The sequence below is a fragment of the Balaenoptera borealis genome (genome assembly GCF_965194805.1).
Source record: "Balaenoptera borealis genome assembly, chromosome: 13".
Lineage (NCBI taxonomy): Eukaryota > Metazoa > Chordata > Mammalia > Artiodactyla > Balaenopteridae > Balaenoptera > Balaenoptera borealis.
Window position 1 is genome coordinate 8,931,020 of NC_138870.1, and position 20,663 is coordinate 8,951,682.

Sequence of the window (20,663 nt, forward strand, 5' to 3'; positions counted from 1 at the left end):
CTCGTTCATATGCAGGGGACTTACTGTATAAAACTTTTGAACCACTATATTGTACACTTGAAACTAATATAATATTGTAAATCAACTATTCTTTAGTAAAAAAGAAAAGAAAAAATGTTAAATGCTGCTTGAGAGGGCATGGGAGATATTTACTGTAGCAAGTTCACTGGATATAGCAATAAAGATGGGGGGGTGATATGGTGAGAGCTGCTTTTCTGCACTTTTGTCGAGTGATAGATAAAACTAGATTTGAATGGATGGACATGCTGGGAGAATGTATTTTCCTTAATTTAAAGATGGCCCTGAAAGAAGAAATGGGCATTCTAGGTCAGGCTTGTATCTGAGAAAGATGAAACATAGAAATGAAAATAAACTGATGTCGATAATACAATGTATTAGTGCTAGTGCTGCCATAACAAAATGCCACATGCTGCATGCGATTTAAAACAACAGACATTTATTGTCTCACAGTATTGCAGACTGGAAGACCCAACATCAATATGCCTTCTGGGTCATGCTCTCTCAGACTGATCTAGGAGAAGCTCTTCTCGCTTCTGGTAATTGTTGGCAATCCTTAGCATTCCTTGGCTTATAGGTAATCATTTCAGTCACATGGCTGTCTTTTCCTTTTGTCTTCACATAGTCTTCCCTTTTTTAGAGTCTGTCACTGAATCCAAATTTCCTCTTTTTATAACACCACTAAAGCTAAAGAGATTGGGGCCCGTAGGAATGATTTTATATCAACTATTACCTTTGCCACATTTATAATTTCCAAATAAGGCCACAGTCGGAGGTCCTGGGGGTTAGAATTTCAACACGACCTTTTAGGCTCATAATTCAACCCATAAGAGAGAAGAAGAGGAATTTTATTGAACCTATACATAACTAGAAGTTCACAAAAATTACTTCTATCACCTGGGATAGATCATGTAGTTTTTCATATTAAATATTCATAAATATTAAACAAACTGAATAAAATTATAATTTACCCTCAACTGCAAAGACTCTGTGTAATTACGGACTGCTAGATATTTGGTCTTGTAAAGACTTGCCCCTGGGTCTGAGAACCTGGGCAAACATTTATGACAACATCTCTGTTTAAACAAACACTTTGGTTAAAGTGCATTACAGAATTCATAAGCCCATAAGGAGTATTATTATTTATCAATAAATATTGGTTATATATTGGCTTATTGTCCAGTGAAGGTGCATGCAGATTGTTTATAGTGTTCAGGTGGTATTTCTTCCTGTTCAGAGCCGGGGACAATATATGCCTTCCTTATTTTCTAATGTGTCTTTCCTAATTTCATTTCTCATACCATGAGAAAATTAGAAGTTTGTTTTCATTGAAACAATATGAATCTTCTAGAGGTTGCAGCTCTTCAGCACCATTCTTTAATGCTCGTGTAATTACATCAAGATGTCCATGAATACTCTTTTCTAGCGGCTCTCTCAAAGGTTGTTACTTTTCTTCACTGAAGATCACAAGTGCAAATCTAATAAAAATATGCAGAAAATGTGACCAATAATTAATTTTTGAGACATAGGAAATTTATCATGCACAATTTCATGGCATAATTGTAAAGCAACACATTTTCCAACCATGTCTTCATTGAATTATTTAAACCATAAGCCCCGCTTTCCTAAGGAAAATTTTATGGCAACCACACTCATGAATTTAGATGTAAGAATATGAAAAAATAAATATCAAGTGAATCTATGTAGAATAAATATGATATCACATCATGACTAAATTGAATTTTATCTAGGAATGCAAAGTAATTCTGTAACATTAAAAAATTATAAATGTCATTCACTACATTAAAAGATTAAGGAATAGAAACCAGGAGACCATCAAAATAGATGCAGAAAACAAAAGCATACAAGAAAATTAAAAATCTCTACCTATAAAAAAAAATCTCTTAGCAAACAGAAATAGAAAAGAACTGCCTTAACTTTAAAAAAAAGGGTATAAAAAACTAGATACAACATGACTAATGTGTAAATGTCAGAAGCATTTTCTTTAAAATGTGGAACAATGTTTACCATCAGTATTGTCCTGGCAGTCCTACCCATTTTAATTAGACAAGAAATAAGTAATTTTTTAATACAGGAAAAATAAAACTGTTATTACTAGATGTTATGTTTTATAGTATTTAAATGAATCCACAAATTATTAGAAAATTATGAATTTTCAGGATGTATGTTGAAGAGGACAAGACTATCCCAAACCGTTACATTTCTAAAAAACAACTATTTTAAAAGATAATAAAATTACATAATTGCACCAGCAAAAGCATTAGATACATATAATAGGGACACAGGTAATAAATAATATGCAGTAACTGTTTAGAAAAATTGTAAGTTATATAAGGCAAAAGTCAGTAAAAGATATACATTGTAAATGAATAAGAAAATAATATATAAATACAACACTCCCAAAATTGACCTATAGATTCTGTGAAATTACAAGATTCTTCTAAAGTTGATATAGAAAAGCAAAGATCCAGGCCATTTGAAAAGTAGAAAAATAATAAGGAAATTACTTTAATAATCATCAAGATGTATCATCAGGCTATAATATTAAAGCAGCGAAATACTGAAAGTTCAACAGAAGGAGAGAAAAGTTGATAAATATTAAAACCATCTTACCCATGGCTGTAAGTCCATTACCAGAAACATTTACTCAGTGCATTCTTTTCCTGCAAATCCATTTTCTTTCTGTGTAGCATCTAGCTTTTGCAACACCATCTTCATTAAGATAAAAACATATTTCATTCCCTGTCATATTAAACCTACAATAAAGGAATTAAACACTGTGTATTAGGGAGTCCTGTGATTTCTCCCTTGCTCAATGACACCTTTTTAAAAATATTATCTGTCTAGAGTTCTGAAAAAGTATGCTGTCCTTTCTTGCTAGGGTTAAGATATCTGTACCAAATTGGACCATAAGAATCTCCCTTCCAAGAATTTATATTTGTTAAACTGACATGAAGTTACATGTCAGGAGTAGAGCCACCAGTTTGTAGAAACCAATGGTTCTTAACCCTGGGGTGAGTTTGCCTTCCACGCCCCTGTAAGGGAACTTGGAAATATCTGAAGGCATTTTTGGTTGTAACAAGTGGAGGAGGGTAGGGGGAATTCCTACTGTCTCGTGGGTAGAGGACAGAGAAGCTGCCAACATCCTACGATGCACAAGAAAGTGCTCCCTCCACATAGCAAGGAATGATTCAGTCCAAACTGTCAGTGGTATTGCTATTGGGAAATTCTAACATAAATTAAGTGGCAAGGTGGTTGGCAGTCACCATTTAGGGTGGTTATACCGGGGTCATGAGTGCAGTGAACTCAGTCTTTTAGGTCCCGTTTTCCATATTGTAAAATGGAAGGTGTGAAGTCCAGGATAAATTGCAATATCTGTGCAAATAAAAGCAGGTTAAAATAAACAAGTTTAACTTACACTGTAAAAGCTGTCAGCAAACAGGTAGCATGAAGCTCGCAGAATAGATATATAATCAGAGAAAACAGGTTAAAATCAAGCAAAAGTTTATTTTTACTGTGTATGTGAATCTCAGGTCTTTATTTTCAAACTAACCAACTAAGAGGTATTTCCCCTTACATCTTGATTTCCAACCTCTCTGGCTGACTCTTGAAACTACTCTGAGTACATGACACAATCTTCCCTGCTCCATTTTTCCAACATGCAAACAAATCGTGGGCGCTAGAGCAATATAGCTAATGTACAGGCTCTAGAGCAGTCTGCACTACCTAAATCTAAATAATCCCAGAAAGAAAGAAACTCACCAGTTATTAACTATGCTTCCATTCACCCATTGTCCTGTTTGATCTTTGGTCATGTCTCGCCAAATCCAGTGATCAGAAGCACACTTGTATCGCCTAAGAAAATCCTTTAGAGACAAGACAAAATTCAGAATTTTACTTGTCAGTTTTCAATACAACCTATTGTGTCCCTCTGGCTGTGCAGGTTGTGAAGAGTAAGGTGACAAAGTTTCAACTCTTGCTTTCACCAGAAAATAGCTATGCGATTGTGAAGAAGTATTTTACCCTCTGACACTCAGTTTTCTCATTCCTGAAACAAAGATGTGAGAGAAAGTTTCTTTAAGGCTCTTTTGATTCCAAATTGATAAATATTCAGTATGGAAATCTATTTCTCCAGGATTTTTTTTTTTTTTTTTTTACTGTACTCTCTTCTTTATTTCATTCTGGTTTCACGCCTTCATTTGGCCATATTTATTAACATGAAATAGAAAAAGCACTCCATGGTGTGAAATCTTCTGTTTCCTCAGTTACAAATGTTGAACAAAGTGGAAACATTTATTCTTCCTTGACTATTTGCAGTTCAAATACTGCTATTTCTACTCCCTGTTCCCAGCACTAATAACTGCTGAAGTCAGGAAATCTCATTTGAATTTGCCACCTCACCATGCTCAGGCAAGTTGACCTACTTATTTAGCAGCTTAGTCTACTATTTTTTGCCTGATTGTTGTGACAGGAAGAAATAAAACCTTCATCCCCAAAGACAAAAATAAAATCTTAAATCACAAATTTAGCACTCATTAGATCCTCCTCAATAGATCCTCCAAACCTAGAGCAAACAGGATGGCGGAATAAATGATCCTGAGCATTGGACATATATACTGACTCAGAAACTAAATAAGAGAAAGTCACATCAAGGACTTCTGCACACAGTATTGTCATTATTACCTAAAAAGACTCACAAGGCAAATTTCTCCAGGATTTTTAAACTGTAAACTCCTGGAAAGCTAGACTTTCAACGTCTTACACAGCCTTTGTAATCATCATATATTTATTACAATTTTTTTTCACTTCTCAGAAAATAATGTAATACTTTACTTCAACTTTTCTCCCAAACTATCACATGTGCACACACATGCATACACACGAGGGCACATGCTCACACACACTTGTGCACACGCACTCACATACACACACACCCCTCATGCATCCAGTTCCTTTAGAATCTAATTCTCAAATTTCATTTTTTTGCAAAATATTTAGATTTCCAAAGACATCACTGAGGGAAAAATTTAATTTTCCTGATATTTCTCCATATTCATTCAATGTTGAAATTTTTTCCTACCTTAGAGCCTTTGTTGCCATAGAATTATGTTATACACAGAAAGTCACTGAGTCTACCCTGCTACTAAGTAGCTGGGAAACTGTAAGTTTGACATTGTATCACTCTATGTTTCAGTTTTATATAAATATAAGGGAATTATGACAGATCACAACACTATGGTCCATTTCTACCTGATAACAGTTACACTGATAACCTTTGGTATTTTAATATACCATCTTCTGTAGCATTTCATGAATTTATTTGAAAAAAATTCAATTCACTGGTCTAAACTATGGGTTTACAACAGAACAGATTAAGAAAACAGTGTCCCTGGATTCATGGTTTCATGTATAGTGAGGAAATTTATGTAAACTTAGAGTTAGAAAATATTCTATTAGATGAGAAGATTATGAGTATAATAAACGCAAAGTGAAATTTTGGTTTACGGCAAGAAGCATCTGGGTCTTTATGGGGGACTTTCACATAGGATGTGCTCTAAGAGGTGGATCTGGAGGGGAAGAGTAGAAGATTCCATGATAAACACAGAAATCCAGGGAGAAAAGGACAATTCCTATTCTAGGCTTAGGAAAGAGTTTGTTTTAAGGCAGAAAAAAATGTAAGGCACGATATATGTATTGGAAACCAACAGGATATACATTACTGGATTTTGGGAAAACTGGATGAAGTTCAGTAGCTGTGGTCTTGGTGACAGGGAACTGGGAGGTGTATTTCCTAAAGCCTGTCCTATGAAAAATGTTGAACATTATTTGCTCAGTAAAGGGTAGCTCATGTAGCTGCTTGTTAAAAAGACAAGGTAATTCTAAATAGGTGCAAATAAATAGGGGAAAATTTCATGAAACAAGCTTCACCTCATTTTAACTAGAAAAATATTTCACAGTTTAAATAAACATATATAATATTTTACTTAAACTATTTAAAGTAAACAGTCCTTTAAAATTCTTTTATACGTTACTTTTACCACTCCTTCACAATACCATATGCGGTAAAGACCTCATTTTGTTTGTTACTCATTATTTTTTTCATCTTGCTGCTAATTTAGCCTTTTTCCCCAAGAAGAACTGTAAGGGCTGTTTAAGGGTTTCTCAGAATGTTCATTTCAAGAGTCTTACAAAATTCAGCAGTGAAACTATTCACTACGGAAGCTCTTTATATTAAATTAAACCTGCATCTTACTTCTTGATTTGGTGTGTCTACTCTTAACATACCTAGTTTTTCACATTTTATTCAGGTTTCTACATCTTTTCTTCCTTCCAAAATAGTTTAGTTTCCTTACACTGATCTATAAATTGCCCCAGCATAGTTTGTATCTATTTAAATTTGAACCAGTCTTCAGGCATATTGCACAACTATACTTTGTTCACCCTAAAAGTAATACACAATCCTCTTTTAACGATGTTGACTGCTGTGCTGTGCTGCTTTACATTTAAACACATCTTAATTGCACACACACACAACTTTTATTCACATACACAGAAATTTTAATTAAGTTAATTACCTCTCAAATTGACCCTTTACTTTTAAAGAGATGAAACAAAAGTAAAAACATACGCTTGCCGCATAAGAGAGTCTCACACTTGTTAAAGATCTTGGAGATTCTCTTGACTTAACAGAATTTTTCCGTAAATCAGTATTTATTGAACAAAGATCCATTAAGCTTTTTTTTTTTTTAACTTTTATTTATTTATTTATTTATTTATTTTTGGCTGCGTTGGGTCTTTGTTGCTGCCCACGGGCTTTCTCTAGTTGCGGCGAGCAGGGGCTACTCTTCGTTGCGGTGCGCGGGCTTCTCATTGCAGTGGCTTCTCCTGTTGCGGAGCACGGGCTCTAGGCAAGTGGGCTTCAGTAGTTGTGGCACGTGGGCTCAGTAGTTGTGGCTTGCGGGCTCTAGAGCGCAGGCTCAGTAGTTGTGGCACACGGGCTTAGTTGCTCCGCGGCACGTGGGATCTTCCCAGACCAGGGCTCGAACCCATGTCCCCTGCAATGGCAGGCGGATTCTTAACCACTGTGCCACCTTTTAACTTGTACCTGCTTTTACGCTACAGCAATGGATACAATTTCAAATAAAACATGGTGTCTGCTCACTGGAAACTCATACTTCAGCCTAGGGGGAAACTTTCAATTGCACCTATTGCATCACTGGTAGTGAACGCTCTGATGGAGGCTGCCATGAGACCTCAGAGAAAGACAGCAAAGCAAGACTGAGAGGTCAGAGGAAGTTTCCACAAAGAGAGTGAAATGGAGAATTCCATCCTTTCTCTTTGTGGCTTTTAAAAGGTTTCCAAATAGTATCAAGCTCTTCTATTTGTATTCCTTAAAATGTAAAAGTTAGCTATCAAGTCTACTACTTGATGTGAGTCTTATACTATCCAAACAAGATATCACTAAGTTTTTCAGCTGTATCTCCTATGGCATGTTCTGAACATCTGCAATATTGTGCATCTAAAGACAGGCATGTTTGAAAAGTTTTAAAGACCATAATGGAATTTGAATATTTCTAATATCGCTACTCAATATAATTGATAAGGAATACATATTAAATTACTTACCTTTTCTTCTATAGTGTCAATCATAACTAGGTCAGCATTTTGAGACAAACAGTTATATGTACTTGAATGCCAATCTCCTTCTTCTTTAGAAAAATAATAGCATTTATCTTGGAAACCAATCCAATTATCTGGGCAAAAATACCGAGCACCCGGATCTTTTATAACTGTAAGTGAGATAAATACATATCTTAAGAATCAGATGAAATAATATGCCACTGTGTTTTGAGATCATTGAATAAAGACAGGATTGTGATGTAAAATATTATGATCATGGCCAGAATTGCATATCTATCCCATAACAAGTTGAAAAACAAACTTCATGTTAGGTTAAATGACAGCAGTCCAGAATGTGACAGGACACTCACATTGCTTTCAACTCCAAACTCAGTGATATATAGGCTTTCCTAGAGCAGTGCCATTTCACTTTTGTTAAGTCCCTTTCGTCATTTCTGGGTAAATGAAATACAATGAAATCCTAGCATTATCTGGTGGTAATAAAAACACTAATTTATATTAGACTGTTATAAATTAGGGCACAGGTTTTAATCTCTAAGAAAGCAATGAAAAAAATAAAACAATAACAAGATATGTATTGGGTTTCCTGTTGTCAGCTAGGTACCACCATCACTGTGTGGTTCTGGGTTAACCAATAAAAAGAACCCATATGAAATTTAGAAGATGGAAATAAAGCAGAAGCCATTATTCTTGGAAATGCTGGACACAGGAAGTTCACAGGCCTTTTCATGAGTTTCCCTTTTGTAGTCTTGGCATCTAGATGTGTTAGCTTCCTCTAATCTGTGGGTTCTCCAAACACATTAGTGCTTTAAGCCAAAATCATTAGTGACTATTTCTTCTTCAGCTTTGTGGCCTTCCAGACCATCATTCCCCAGCTCCAGTGGTGTTATGCATAATTCTTATGTTAAAGTCCTATTCCATGGTAACTTGCCTTATTGTGGAGATCCTTTTGAAATCTATAGAAATAGTAGAAATAAAATTTGTATTCTTGTAATATCTGTACTGTCTATTTTTCTGAACACACCCAGACTAAATCAGTTCTTGGTACTAAAAGTGATTCTAAAGGAACAGAACCTTAAGGATGAGGTATGCTATTGGTTTTCCAATGTGATTTACATTAAAGGCACTGACCCAGTCACCAGTTGTAAATGGGATACTGGCGGTCTATGGTGCACAGAAGTAAAACAATTAGTTACATGATCACTTGCAGTCACCTGATGCCAAATACCTGTAGAAGGTAAACATTTTAGGCACCCTTCTCTTAATTACTGATATAACAATGGGCAAAATGTGTAAGGATAATAACATCTGAACACCATGATTAACAAGATTAAGTCAGTTGACATACATAGAGGGCTACATGCAACAACTACTGAATATACATTTTTGAAAGTGCATATGAAATATTTACTAAAATGTGGGACAATAAAGTTGTAACAACAAATTTTAAAGATTGAAAACATTTACTGTGTGCCACCTGACTGCAGTAGAATTCAGCCATATATCAATAAAAAAATAAAATAAAAAAATCACCAAAGTCTGTAAATTAAGAAATGCAATGCTAAATAACTCATAAATCAAAGAAGAAAAAGAAATCTTGGGAAACAAAATATATTTAGAGGCTTCCCTGGTGGCGCAGTGGTTGAGAATCTGCCTGCCAGTGCAGGGGACACGGGTTCGAGCCCTGGTCTGGGAAGATCCCACATGCCGCGGAGCAACTGGGGCCGTGAGCCACAACTACTGAGCCTGCGCGTCTGGAGCCTGTGCTCCGCAACAAGAGAGGCCGCGATAGTGAGAGGCCCGCGTACCGCGATGAAGAGTGGCCCCCGCTTGCCACAACTAGAGAAAGCCCTTGCACAGAAACGAAGACCCAACACAGCCCCAAAGAATTAATTAATTAATTAATTAATTTAAAAAAAAATATATATTTTGAACTGAAGTTAATTACATATATTTTGGTGATATATGTGATATATGGTATACATATATATGCATAAAATACCAAAAATTATGGATACAACTAAGCTTGTGGGCCTTGCTCTTTTTTTTTTTGGCTGCACTGTGTGGCTTGTGGGACCTTAATTCCCTGACCAGGGATTGAACCTGGACCCTCAGCAATGGAAGCATGGAATCCTAACCACTGGACCACCAGGGAATTCCCCTAAACTTGTGGAACACAACACATTTCCTTAAATCTTAGAAGAAAATTTATTGGCTTAAATTTATGTTTTTAAAAAAAGGGAGACTTTAAAAAGAAAATTATCTATCTCGAAAAGTTAGTAAGAGTGATAAATTAAAACCAAAGTAGAAAGACTCCATTAAAAAAATAAGATGAGAAATCAGTTGAATATAAATTAATGTAAAACAAAAAAAGCAAGGAACTCATTGGCTTTTTGAATCATCTAGAATAGATAGAACACTAGGAAAACTAATCAAAGAAAAAAATCTTTTTAAAGGGGAATAAATGAATTAGCAATACTAGGAATAAAAAAGAAAAGAAATTTCTTAACAACAAAACTTAGCACAACTGACAAATGAAAGGTAAATGTGAATAAATACTCTATCTAGTAAAGAAATTAAACCTTTCATTAAAAAAATTCTACACAAAGAAATCTCCCAGTCCAGGTGACTTCAATTATGAATACTTCTAATCATTTAGGGAAGACATAACAACAATATTACACAACCTTTTTCAGAAAACGGAGTAGGAGAGAATCCTTTACAACTCAGTTTTAGAGGCCAGCATAATCTTAATATCAATACCTGACAATACTATTATAAAAATGAGAAATTATAGTTCAGGCTTGTATGAACATATGTGCATATTATCTTAAACAAAATATTAGCGAGTTTAATTCAAGAGTGCTAAAAAGGTTAATATTTTGTCATCAAATTGAGTTTATTCCAGACAGGAAGGTTTAGTTTAACGTTTTTAAAAAGTCTGTGTAATTCAACACATTAACAGAAAAAAGAGACAAACTAAGTATATCTCAATAGCACTTGATAACATTCTATGCCCTTTCAGAATAAAACCTTTTAGCTATCTAGGAATTAAAGGAAACTCCCTTTATTTGATTAAGAATATTGATAAATAATCATTCATAATAGAGAAATATTTAAAACTTTCTCATGTATATTAAGAATGAGATAAGGATGCAAGTTCTCAGTACTTCTCCTCAACTTTTTACTGAAAGTACTAGCCAGTAAAATAAGGCAATACAAATATATAAAAAGATATAAAGATTTCAAGCTAATAAATAAAATCATTATTATTTGCAGATAATCTGAATGTTTACATAAACATACAAATGAAAATAAAGATAAAATATTAAAATTAATAGTTAATATAAAACACACCTTAACGAAATCAAAAGAAAAATCATATTAATTCTGTTTTCAGATTACAGTGGAATTAAAATAGAAATAAATAACAAAGATAATTGGAAAATCCCAAAATATGTAGAGATGAAACAACATACTTCTAAATAACACATGGGTCAAAGAAGGAATATAGAGAAATTTAAAAGCAATTTGAACTAAATGAACATGAAAACACAACTTATCAAAATTTTGGGCATGCAGCAAAAGCAGTCCTTAGAGAAAAATATATAGCATTGAATTCATACATTAGAAAAGAAGAAAGGTCTAAAATCAATAATCTACATTCTCTCCTTAGGCAACTAGTAAAAGAAGAGAAAATTAAACCCAAGGAAAACAGAAAAGAAATAATAAGAATCAAAGCAAAAAGCAATTAAATTGAAAATGGGAAATTAATAGAGAAAATCAACAAAATCAAAAGCCAGTTCTTTGCAAAGAACAATAAAATCAGTAAGCCTCTAGCCAAGTTAATTTAGAAAATAAAGGAGAGAAGACACAAATTAATATCAGAAATGGAAGAGAGGACATCACTACAGATGCCACGGAAGATAATAAAGGAATACTATGAACAAGTTAATGCCCTCAAGTTTAATAACTTATATGAAATGGACCAACTCCTTGAAAGATACAATCTTCCAAAACTCACAAAAGAAGAAATAAACAATGTGAATAGGCTTATATCTATTAAAGAATAATTACTGACTTAATAATCAGTAATGTCCTAAAAAACAGAAAGGAGCAGGCCCAGATATGTTCACTGGGGAATCCTACCAAACAATTAAGGAAGAAATTATACCGATTCTCTACAATCTCTTTTAGAGGATAAAATCAGAGGGAATACTTCTTAACTCATTTCATGAGGTCAGCATTATCTTAACAACAAAACCAAAGACATTACAAGAAAAGAAAACTACAGACCAGTATCTCTCATGAACATAGATGCAAAAATTCTTAACAAAATATTAGTAAATTGAATTCAACAGTGCACAAAAAGAATTATACACCATGAAAAAGTGGGATTTATCCCAGGTCTGTAAGGCTGGTTCAACATTTGAAAATCAATTAATGTCATCCATTACATCAACAGGCTAAAAAAAGAAAAATCACATGATCATATCAATATAAGCATCTGAGAAACCTAACATTCATTCATGGCAAAAATTCTCAGTGAACTAGGAGTAGAGGGGAACTATCCCAACTTGATAAAGAATATTTACAAAAAAACCCACAGCTAATTTCTTACTTAATGGTGAGAAATTGGATGTTTTCCCTCTAGAATCAGGTACAAGGCAAGGATAGCTCTTAACAAAATATTGTAATTAAATGAGCAGTAAATGTGAAAAGGAGCTTAACAGTATTGGTCATCAAGAAAATGTCAGTTAAAGTCACAACAGGTACCAACAAAGGTACCAACGCACACTCATCAGAATGGCTAAAATGGGTAAAACTGACAACAAAGTGTTGACAGGTATCTTGAGCAACTGGCATCTGCATACACTTTTGGTTGGATTATCTACTATCTATGGTATTATCTACAAAAACTGACCTATGCATACTCTGTGGTTTAATAATCCTTCTCATAAATATATCCCAAATAATATCCACTATTTACTAAAAGACTAAAAATATAAGGATGTTCAAAGCAACGCAATTAGCAGTAGTCAAAATATGGCACAATCCAAATGTCCATCAAAAGCAGAATGATTAATAAATCAATAAAAAGCATGAAATACACTACAGCAAGGATCTGTGAACCACAACGTGAGGCCAAATTCAGAGCTAAAAATGTTTTTACATTCTAAAATAATCAAAATAAAATCTTAATTATTTAAAAATAATTAAAATATAAAAATAATCAAGAGAAATAATGTGTTGTGACACACAAAAATTATGTAATATTCAAATTTTCATGTTCAAATTTATTGAAACACAGGCATGCTCAATTGTTTATGTATTTTCTGTGGCTTTTTTGCACTACAAATACAGAGTTGAGTAGCGGCAACAGAGATCATATGGCTAGCAAAGCCTAAATTATTACTATCTGCCCCTTTACGTAAAAAATTTTCCAACCCTCTTCTATAACAACGAGTCAGTGAACTTTTACTAGTTATGACTTGGAAGAATCACACAAGCATAATGTGGGACAAAAGAGGCAAGAGGCTAAGGATTCATGAAAATTGCCATTTTATTTACATAAAAATTTTTAAATGGGCAAAACTAACTTTTGGCAACAGAAGTTAAAATAGTGATTACCACTGGCATGGGAATGCTGAATGGAATGCGAGATTATCAGGCTGAATGATTTTGTCATAATCATTTTTACGTCTCCCCATGTCTTACGTAGGTCGTGTAATTCATAAAAATTCATTCATTGATACTCCTTAAATATATCATGAATAATGGGAAGGGAGTGAGAATAATGAGAAAATATTATGATTGAGGCAGAAAGGAAAAGGATCATACAATAGGAAGCTCTGAAAATGAAAAATATAAGTGAAGAAATAAAGGATGTAATTTACTCACCTAAGATAGTAAATAAAATATTAGCAACTACAGATATTGCTAATAAAATACAAAGGAACATCATACGCTTGTTTGTAACACCTGAAACAAAACAAAACAAAAAAACACTTAGATTAAGAAACAGGTAAAAGAAAGACTAAATTTGCATTCAAAACCATACCTTACAAACTTCTTTAGGCAATTTATTCTGATATTTCACAAGGAGATGACACAAAATGTACTTTTCTGTTTGCCATATGAAAAAACCCTGGTTTTTTCTTTTGGCTGAAATTTCTCAGGACATCCTTATATCCAATCCAGATGTTATTATGGATTTTACTGCCACAGTCCAAGGAATCAAATATAGATGACTTTTTCGGGTAGAATTTCCTCAGGCCTGAAGCCACCCTCAGGCCTTCAATACCCTTCTTCTATGGTAAAATATTAGCATATCCTAACGTTCCTTGAATATTTCTAAGAAAATCTACTTTCTACTTAATGAAAAGTTTATTTTAAAGGATAGACAACACAGTATATTTGAAAGGTCACAGAATAATCAAAAAAATTTAGAATTGAGGTTTTTGCCACAAACAAGCAAAGGGAACTTGGACATGTTTCTGTTGTTGTTTTTCTGGTCCTGTATTCTCTGATCTGCAAATCTGATAGAACAGAATAAATCTCTGGTGAGGAATTGTTTTTCTTTTACTAGTATCCATTCAGGAAAAAAAATACGGTGTGTAAGTTTTTTGAAATGAAACATTTTTTAATTTCATATGATTAAAGTATTTATCCTTAATGTAAAACTTCGTGAAATGTAAAAAAATTATAGAAGATACTTTAAGATAGACTATAAACTTATTGAGAACATTGATTCTTCCTGTCTTTTTCACCTAGTGAAGAACTAGTTTTTTTTTATTGAACAAATTCTTTCCTTAGTAGATGTATAAAAGAAATGAAACTTAAAATAGATCTCAATTTACACTGCGTAGAGATAGCCAGCATTATCATTTGGATTAACTAACATCCTTCCACCCATATATCTCTTTAATCCATTTTTACACATATAACCTCCCTCCCACATACACATAATTTTAAATGAGTACAATCATCTTGTGCCCATTGTTTTAAGTTCTAATGTTTTCTGTTAACACTTTGCTGTTCTTCCCATCTGTGGCAAATTGTTAAAAGTGGCCCCCAAAGAATCAGGTCTTTCTGGGTCCACCACCCCTTTGACATACGATCTTGCTACTTCTCACACCAAGAGGTATTTCCCAACACTTGAACTGGTCTTGTGAATATGAATATGAATTTGAACTGGTCTTGTGTCTCGCTTTGACCAAGAGAATGCGGTAGAAGTGATACTCTGGGACTTCAGAACCCAAACCTTAAGAGACCTTGACCGTTAAATAACTCTCTCTCTTTTTTTTTTTTTAATTAAAGGATATTATGTGCTATGTTTTCAGGTCTGGTTTATAACAGGAATTAAATAAAAGAAAGCTTTTATTATTTTTTTTCTTGTGTTAGCTCTCCCATTTTTCCATATTTTAATTACTGTGTGTGCAGGAGGTGAAGATTATTTACTGCTGTATTAAGCAGAATTAGTTTTTAAATACATATTCCTATTCACTGTTTCAAGTAAGTCTTTGGCTCTTTTGGTATCCTTTTCTCCAGAATGACTGTTGAAATCAGTGATCCTTTCATTAAAAAAAAAAAATCCTATCTTATTAAAGGGACTATTTTGAGAATCATAAAGGGCTTTAAATAAGACGAAATACTTCTAAGCCACAAGAAGAAAGAAGCGGGTGCCCATCCTGACAATATGAGAAATGCTTATTTCCATGTACAGGTGATAAGAGTTCTTTCTATCTCAAAGTTGGCAAGATACTAGATCATTCATCTTTGTGGAGCATATGGAGATATCCTGCCTGCAGATAAACCAGCCTCAACAAAGATGCATGTGCCATGAATGGGGCAAACAAACAGAGTGGCTTTCCTTGTAAGTTTAGCACAGAAATAGCAGAACTAGAACCAAAGGGGTTATTGATGTTGGGATATATCTTCTCATAAGTCATCAGTGAAAAGTGTTGACTAAAAACCCTCTTGATGCTTTTGGGCTTACAATACCTGAAAAACTCCATATAACGCTGGAGGAAACTCTCCATTCAGTTCGGTATCACCAAACCACCAAGATTAATTATCCTGTCAGCTCAGTGAGATGGGGACTTGGAGTGACATTTAGTTTGATTTAAAGATCTAAAGAATTGGAAATTTATTTCGCTTCTGAATATGCAGGTTCATATTTAAACCTGCTACATGTTTATTTAATCTGTCCACTTCCTGAGCCCTAAAATCTAGTTTTTGACACAGTATAAACAGCTTTCATTTTTAAAGTTTCTTCTTTCTACTCTTTTACTCAATCCTCAATACCTGTACACTGCACAAATATCCAAAAAACAAAAACAACAGAAACTGTTGGTCCCTCAGTATGAATTTAGTATTAAAAGATGAATTTCAAAGAAGTTGTTCATAATGTGTTCAACTAAGGAATGTAAAAAAACAGATAATATCCCGGGGCCGCTCAATAAAAACCTATTGAATTAACAATGTAACTAAAATAGTTCTACATGCATTCCTGTTATAATATAAACAGCTAAATATTCCAATTATTTTTTCCCATAGAGAATCTTCCCTGACAACTAATTTCTCTCAGTTTCTGACTGTGATCTTCTCCAAGGAGAGATAAGAGAAAAGATCCAGGGTGACCAATGAATTTAAAACCAAATAAAATCCCCTTTTTTTCTTAGTTTACAGCTATAGAAAAAAATCATAAAATACCAATACATAGAAAGAATAAAAGATAATATTTAAAAAATACAAAAAAGTTAAAAAATGAATTCTATCACACTCTAAGTAACTACTATTTCAATGGTGTTTAAAATTTCAAATTATATGTCTATAGATAATATTATACATACTATATAATATTAAGTAACATATATTTATGTGGTATATATATAATTTATACATAAAATATATAAGTTCATACTGTTGATTGATATATAATGTAGAAATTAACACTGGTTTTATGAGCGGATAGAAAGCATTCTTAAAACTTTTGGTTTAGATATTTTCACATTATCATCTAATATTTGATCCCATTGTCCCTAACCCTCTTTGATCTACCCTTAGAATTATTAAATTGTCAAAAGATGAGGAATAAAGTATTTATGCATTCCAATATGAACTGCAAAAATATTTTTGACTGCTGCATACACTGGTAGGCGGAAACAAAATTAAACGGCAAATTTTAAAACTCACCATAGTCACTAAATCACAGAGAGTTTTATTAAATGCATTTTAGCTTCATTTCCCCCCCACCCTTCACCCTATTTAAGGAGCCCTGTTGAAATAACTTTGAAAGATTATCCTGTTAGATTTAGAATTTGGATCTTACCTACTCTGAACTTGCTGTTTAATACATCCAGTGCTACCAAATTGTTTTCTAAGGTTTTTTTTTTTTTAAGTACACTTTCTCTCCTTCTCCATTTAAAAATCACCAGAGACTTCTCAAGAATATTAGGGTACCAGCAATTGTTTAGATAAGCGTAGAGGAGGGAGACAATTGTTCTGCTATTAAGTACCTCTAAAGAGTAGTTTATCTTGACTCCACTCATGGTCCATAAACAATCTTTTAAAATATTACAGATATTTGCGAATTATTTCATATCATGTATGTATTCTAGGCATTGAATGACTGTGGTTCATATTTAACATCTCCTGAAGGACAGGTTTTATTGAATACTTAGTAAAAGTGAAATTAAATCTTGAATGGTCTTACATTATGGATAATCTTCCTCCATTATCAATTAAGATACCATAAAGTGAATCTGAATTAAAAGGACAAAATAGTCAATTACAAATTTTTTATTTATGGTGAAGTTAACTGGAAATAGAATTTTTTTTTGCCTTGATGGAAGAAACTACAAAACCCCAAAAAGTCTTCAAAACTTCTCTTTAACAGTATGCTTCATGATTTCAATAAAAAAACCTTCATTCAGAACAACTGAAAATGTTCTTACCTCGTGGCTTTTTATCAGCTTCTTGTCTGCTGTTACCAGTTTGCAGCTCCGCTGCCTCCACAACAGCTGACGGGTTGTTTGATAACACACCATCCAACATCCCTCTTCAAAGTTTTAAATTCATGTAAAAAAAACGTTGTTTTTACAGCACAGCTCCAAACTAGAGTTATGCTACTTTGAAGTAAAACACGCTTTTAACTGATCTCGCAAAAGAAAAGTAATCATGTGATGAAGATTGAGTCATACTATAATCTAGAAAAAGTTTGCTTCCTGTGAAAAAAACCACAAAACAAAATAATTACTGGAAAGGAAGGAAGTTTCACTAAATACTGAAGAGCAAGAAACTGATATATTCTTAGTCCCTCAACAGAGGATCCTTATCTGAACCGTACAGTAAAAAAAACCTTCAAGGGGAATTTTAACTCTCCCGAGAGTGACGTAACTAGTGTCCTTCCAGAGCCACGGGAGATAAGAATACTAATTAATTAAAAGGCCTGCTTTAGGACGTTATGGTTTCATTATCATGTGCTAAGAAAGACCATCTCAAAGGTGATGAAAGTAAAGAGAAGAAAGCTATGCTTTAAAGTAGCTACTGAAGCCTTTTCTGTCAAAAACAAACATATGCAGCAGTGCGCGCATGCGCACACACGCAAAGAAAAAGAAGAGAAAAAGGAACAGGAAGTTAAAAAGTACTCAGAATGTTATCATCAATATTCAAGATGATAATGCTGTTATGCTAGTGTTATCAGGACACTGTTTCCTTTTCAAATCTCTCCTCATCAGAATTTTGAAATGATTTCCTATTTCCCCTCAATATATGTAAATATAGTCGTCTTGGTGTCTGTGGGGAATTCGGTCCAGATCCTCCCCTCCCTGCCGCGGATACCAAAATCCGGGGATGCTCAAGTTCCTTACAGTCTACTCTCCCGCCCGCCTTGGAATTCTCCATCCACGGATTCCCATCCGCAGCTGCTTGAATCCCCGGTGTGTAAGCTGCAGATATGGAGGGTGAAATGTATTTATATTAAGAAGAAAACTAAAGAAAAGCAGCTGGTGTCCCACAGGCTGCTTCGGGATCAACACCACATTTGTCTGACAGGCACACTGAGAGGGGAAAAGGAAATAAGAACAGAGAGGAAAGTGGAGTACAAAGGAAAGAAAAGAAAGAAAACGTGAAGAGAATAAGAAGTGAAGGATTAAACTCTTCTGGTGGTCTCAAATATATACCTTTGGTCACTTCTGTCATCACCCAAAGTGAAATTATACAAGGTAAACTGCAGAAGGAAGGACAGATAAAATTGTTTCCATTTGGGGACAGAAAGAAGACACAAATTTGGAAGGAAAAATGAACATATTCTACTAAGTCATGACCAAAACATACTATCCCTAGGACTATTAGGAATGCATATATAGGAGAGCACAGGAGTACCTCGTTTTATTGTGCTTTGCAGATACTGCATTTTTTTTTACAAATTGAAGGTTTGTGCCAACCCTGTGTTGTCAGAAGACGGTGAGCATTTTTCAGCAATAAAATATTTAATCAAGGTATGTACATTTTTTAGACATAACTATTGCACATTTAGTAGACTACAATATAGTATAAACATAACATTTATATGCACCAGGAAACCAAAAAATTCGTGTGACTTGCTTTACTGCAATGTTATCTTTATTGCAGTGGTCTGAAACCAAAACAACTACATCTCCAAGGTTTGTGTGTGCAGGGATTGCATTATCATGGTTGAGTGAAGTTTACTTTTGTTCCTGAGGAAGGTCAAGATATAAAATTTGACTCGGAGTATAAAACATTTCCAGTTCCTCAGAATGTTCCCTGATGTACCTTTGCAGTTCATTCCCCTACTCCATGGAACCAGGAAGCCCCTAACCTATCAATGGAGATGAGTTTTGCTGGTTTTAGAATTTTATATAAATGGAAACACACAGTTTGAGGTATAATTATACCTCAAGCTTTTTTTTAAATGATAATATGTTTAACTTTATAAAAATATAACATTATCCAAAGAAGTTGTACTATACCCACCATTAATGTAGAACAGTTCCAGTTACTCCACATCAATGGCAACATTTGATATGGTCAGACTTTTTAACTGTAATCATTCAGGTAGGTTTGTAATATTGGGCGGTTTCTATGATGCAATTATGCCCAACGTGGCTGATTTCAAGCTACCAGTGTGACATCACTGAATACCAGAATTGAAAAGAGTTGTGTAGTAGTACACCACTACACAGTTTTTCTATTATACAGATATAATAGATGGAAACAACTTCATGCATAGATAATAGTAAAAATAATCAGAAATTCATGAGTTCTGTGTTTTTATTTGTTTCTAATATGATTTATTTAACTTTAAGTTTAGATAATGTAATTTTCACTAATGGCTATGATTAATGATTGGACTTAATTATTGAAAGAGAAGTGAGGTCCTCAGAAGGAAGACCTCTTTAATTCTGTGACTAGGATAAATCATAATGATTCCCCCAGTCCAACCCTAAAGCAACTTGTATTAGTCTTCTCAAGCTGCCATAACAAAATACCTTGTGGCTTAAACAATAGACACTTATTTTCTCACAGTTCTTGGAAATCCAAGATCGAGGTGCCAGATGGTAGGTGTCTGCTGAGATCTCTCTTCCTGGCTTACAGATGGCTGCCTTTTCACGGTGTCCTCATATTATTTTTTTCTGTGTGCAGGAAAAGAAAGCACACTCTCTGGTGTCTCATCCTTCACTAATAAGGACACCAATCCTATGAGATTAGGGCCCAACTCAATGTCCTCACTTGACCTTAATTATCTTGATAAAACCCTATTTCCAAATACAGTCACATTGGAAGTTAGGGCTTCAATATATGAATTTGGTGGGGGACAAAATGTAGTCCTTAATTTTCCATCCTCTGGCTCCCAAACTTCATGTCCTTCTCATTGTTAAATACATCCATCCCATCCCAACAGCCTCAAGAGTCTCAGCCCATCCATCATCAATTCCAAGTCCAAAGTCTCAGCCAAA

At 34.1% G+C, this 20,663-nt stretch overlaps 1 protein-coding gene across 5 annotated transcripts; it reads right to left on the reverse strand.

Moving 5' to 3' along the window:
* Positions 1-440: 440 nt before the first annotated feature.
* On the reverse strand, positions 441-18,284 carry CLEC2B (C-type lectin domain family 2 member B). 5 transcript variants are annotated; one of them, XR_014233519.1, is made up of 6 exons: positions 17,640-18,284; positions 13,582-13,662; positions 7,666-7,829; positions 3,802-3,905; positions 2,653-2,751; positions 441-1,496 (listed from the first exon to the last, which is right to left on the reverse strand). XR_014233519.1 is itself a non-coding variant. In XM_082351327.1 (6 exons), the coding sequence occupies exons 1-5, from the start codon at positions 17,737-17,739 to the stop codon at positions 2,687-2,689; spliced, it is 558 nt and encodes a 185-aa protein (XP_082207453.1). In that variant the 5' UTR covers positions 17,740-18,284; the 3' UTR covers positions 441-1,496; positions 2,653-2,686. The 5 variants fall into 5 exon arrangements, 2 of the variants coding, with proteins under 2 accessions (XP_082207453.1, XP_082207454.1); XM_082351327.1 differs by having other exon boundaries at positions 2,653-2,795; XR_014233521.1 differs by lacking the exon at positions 441-1,496 and adding an exon at positions 3,324-3,414 and having other exon boundaries at positions 2,711-2,795.
* Between the last annotated feature and the right edge of the window lie 2,379 nt (positions 18,285-20,663).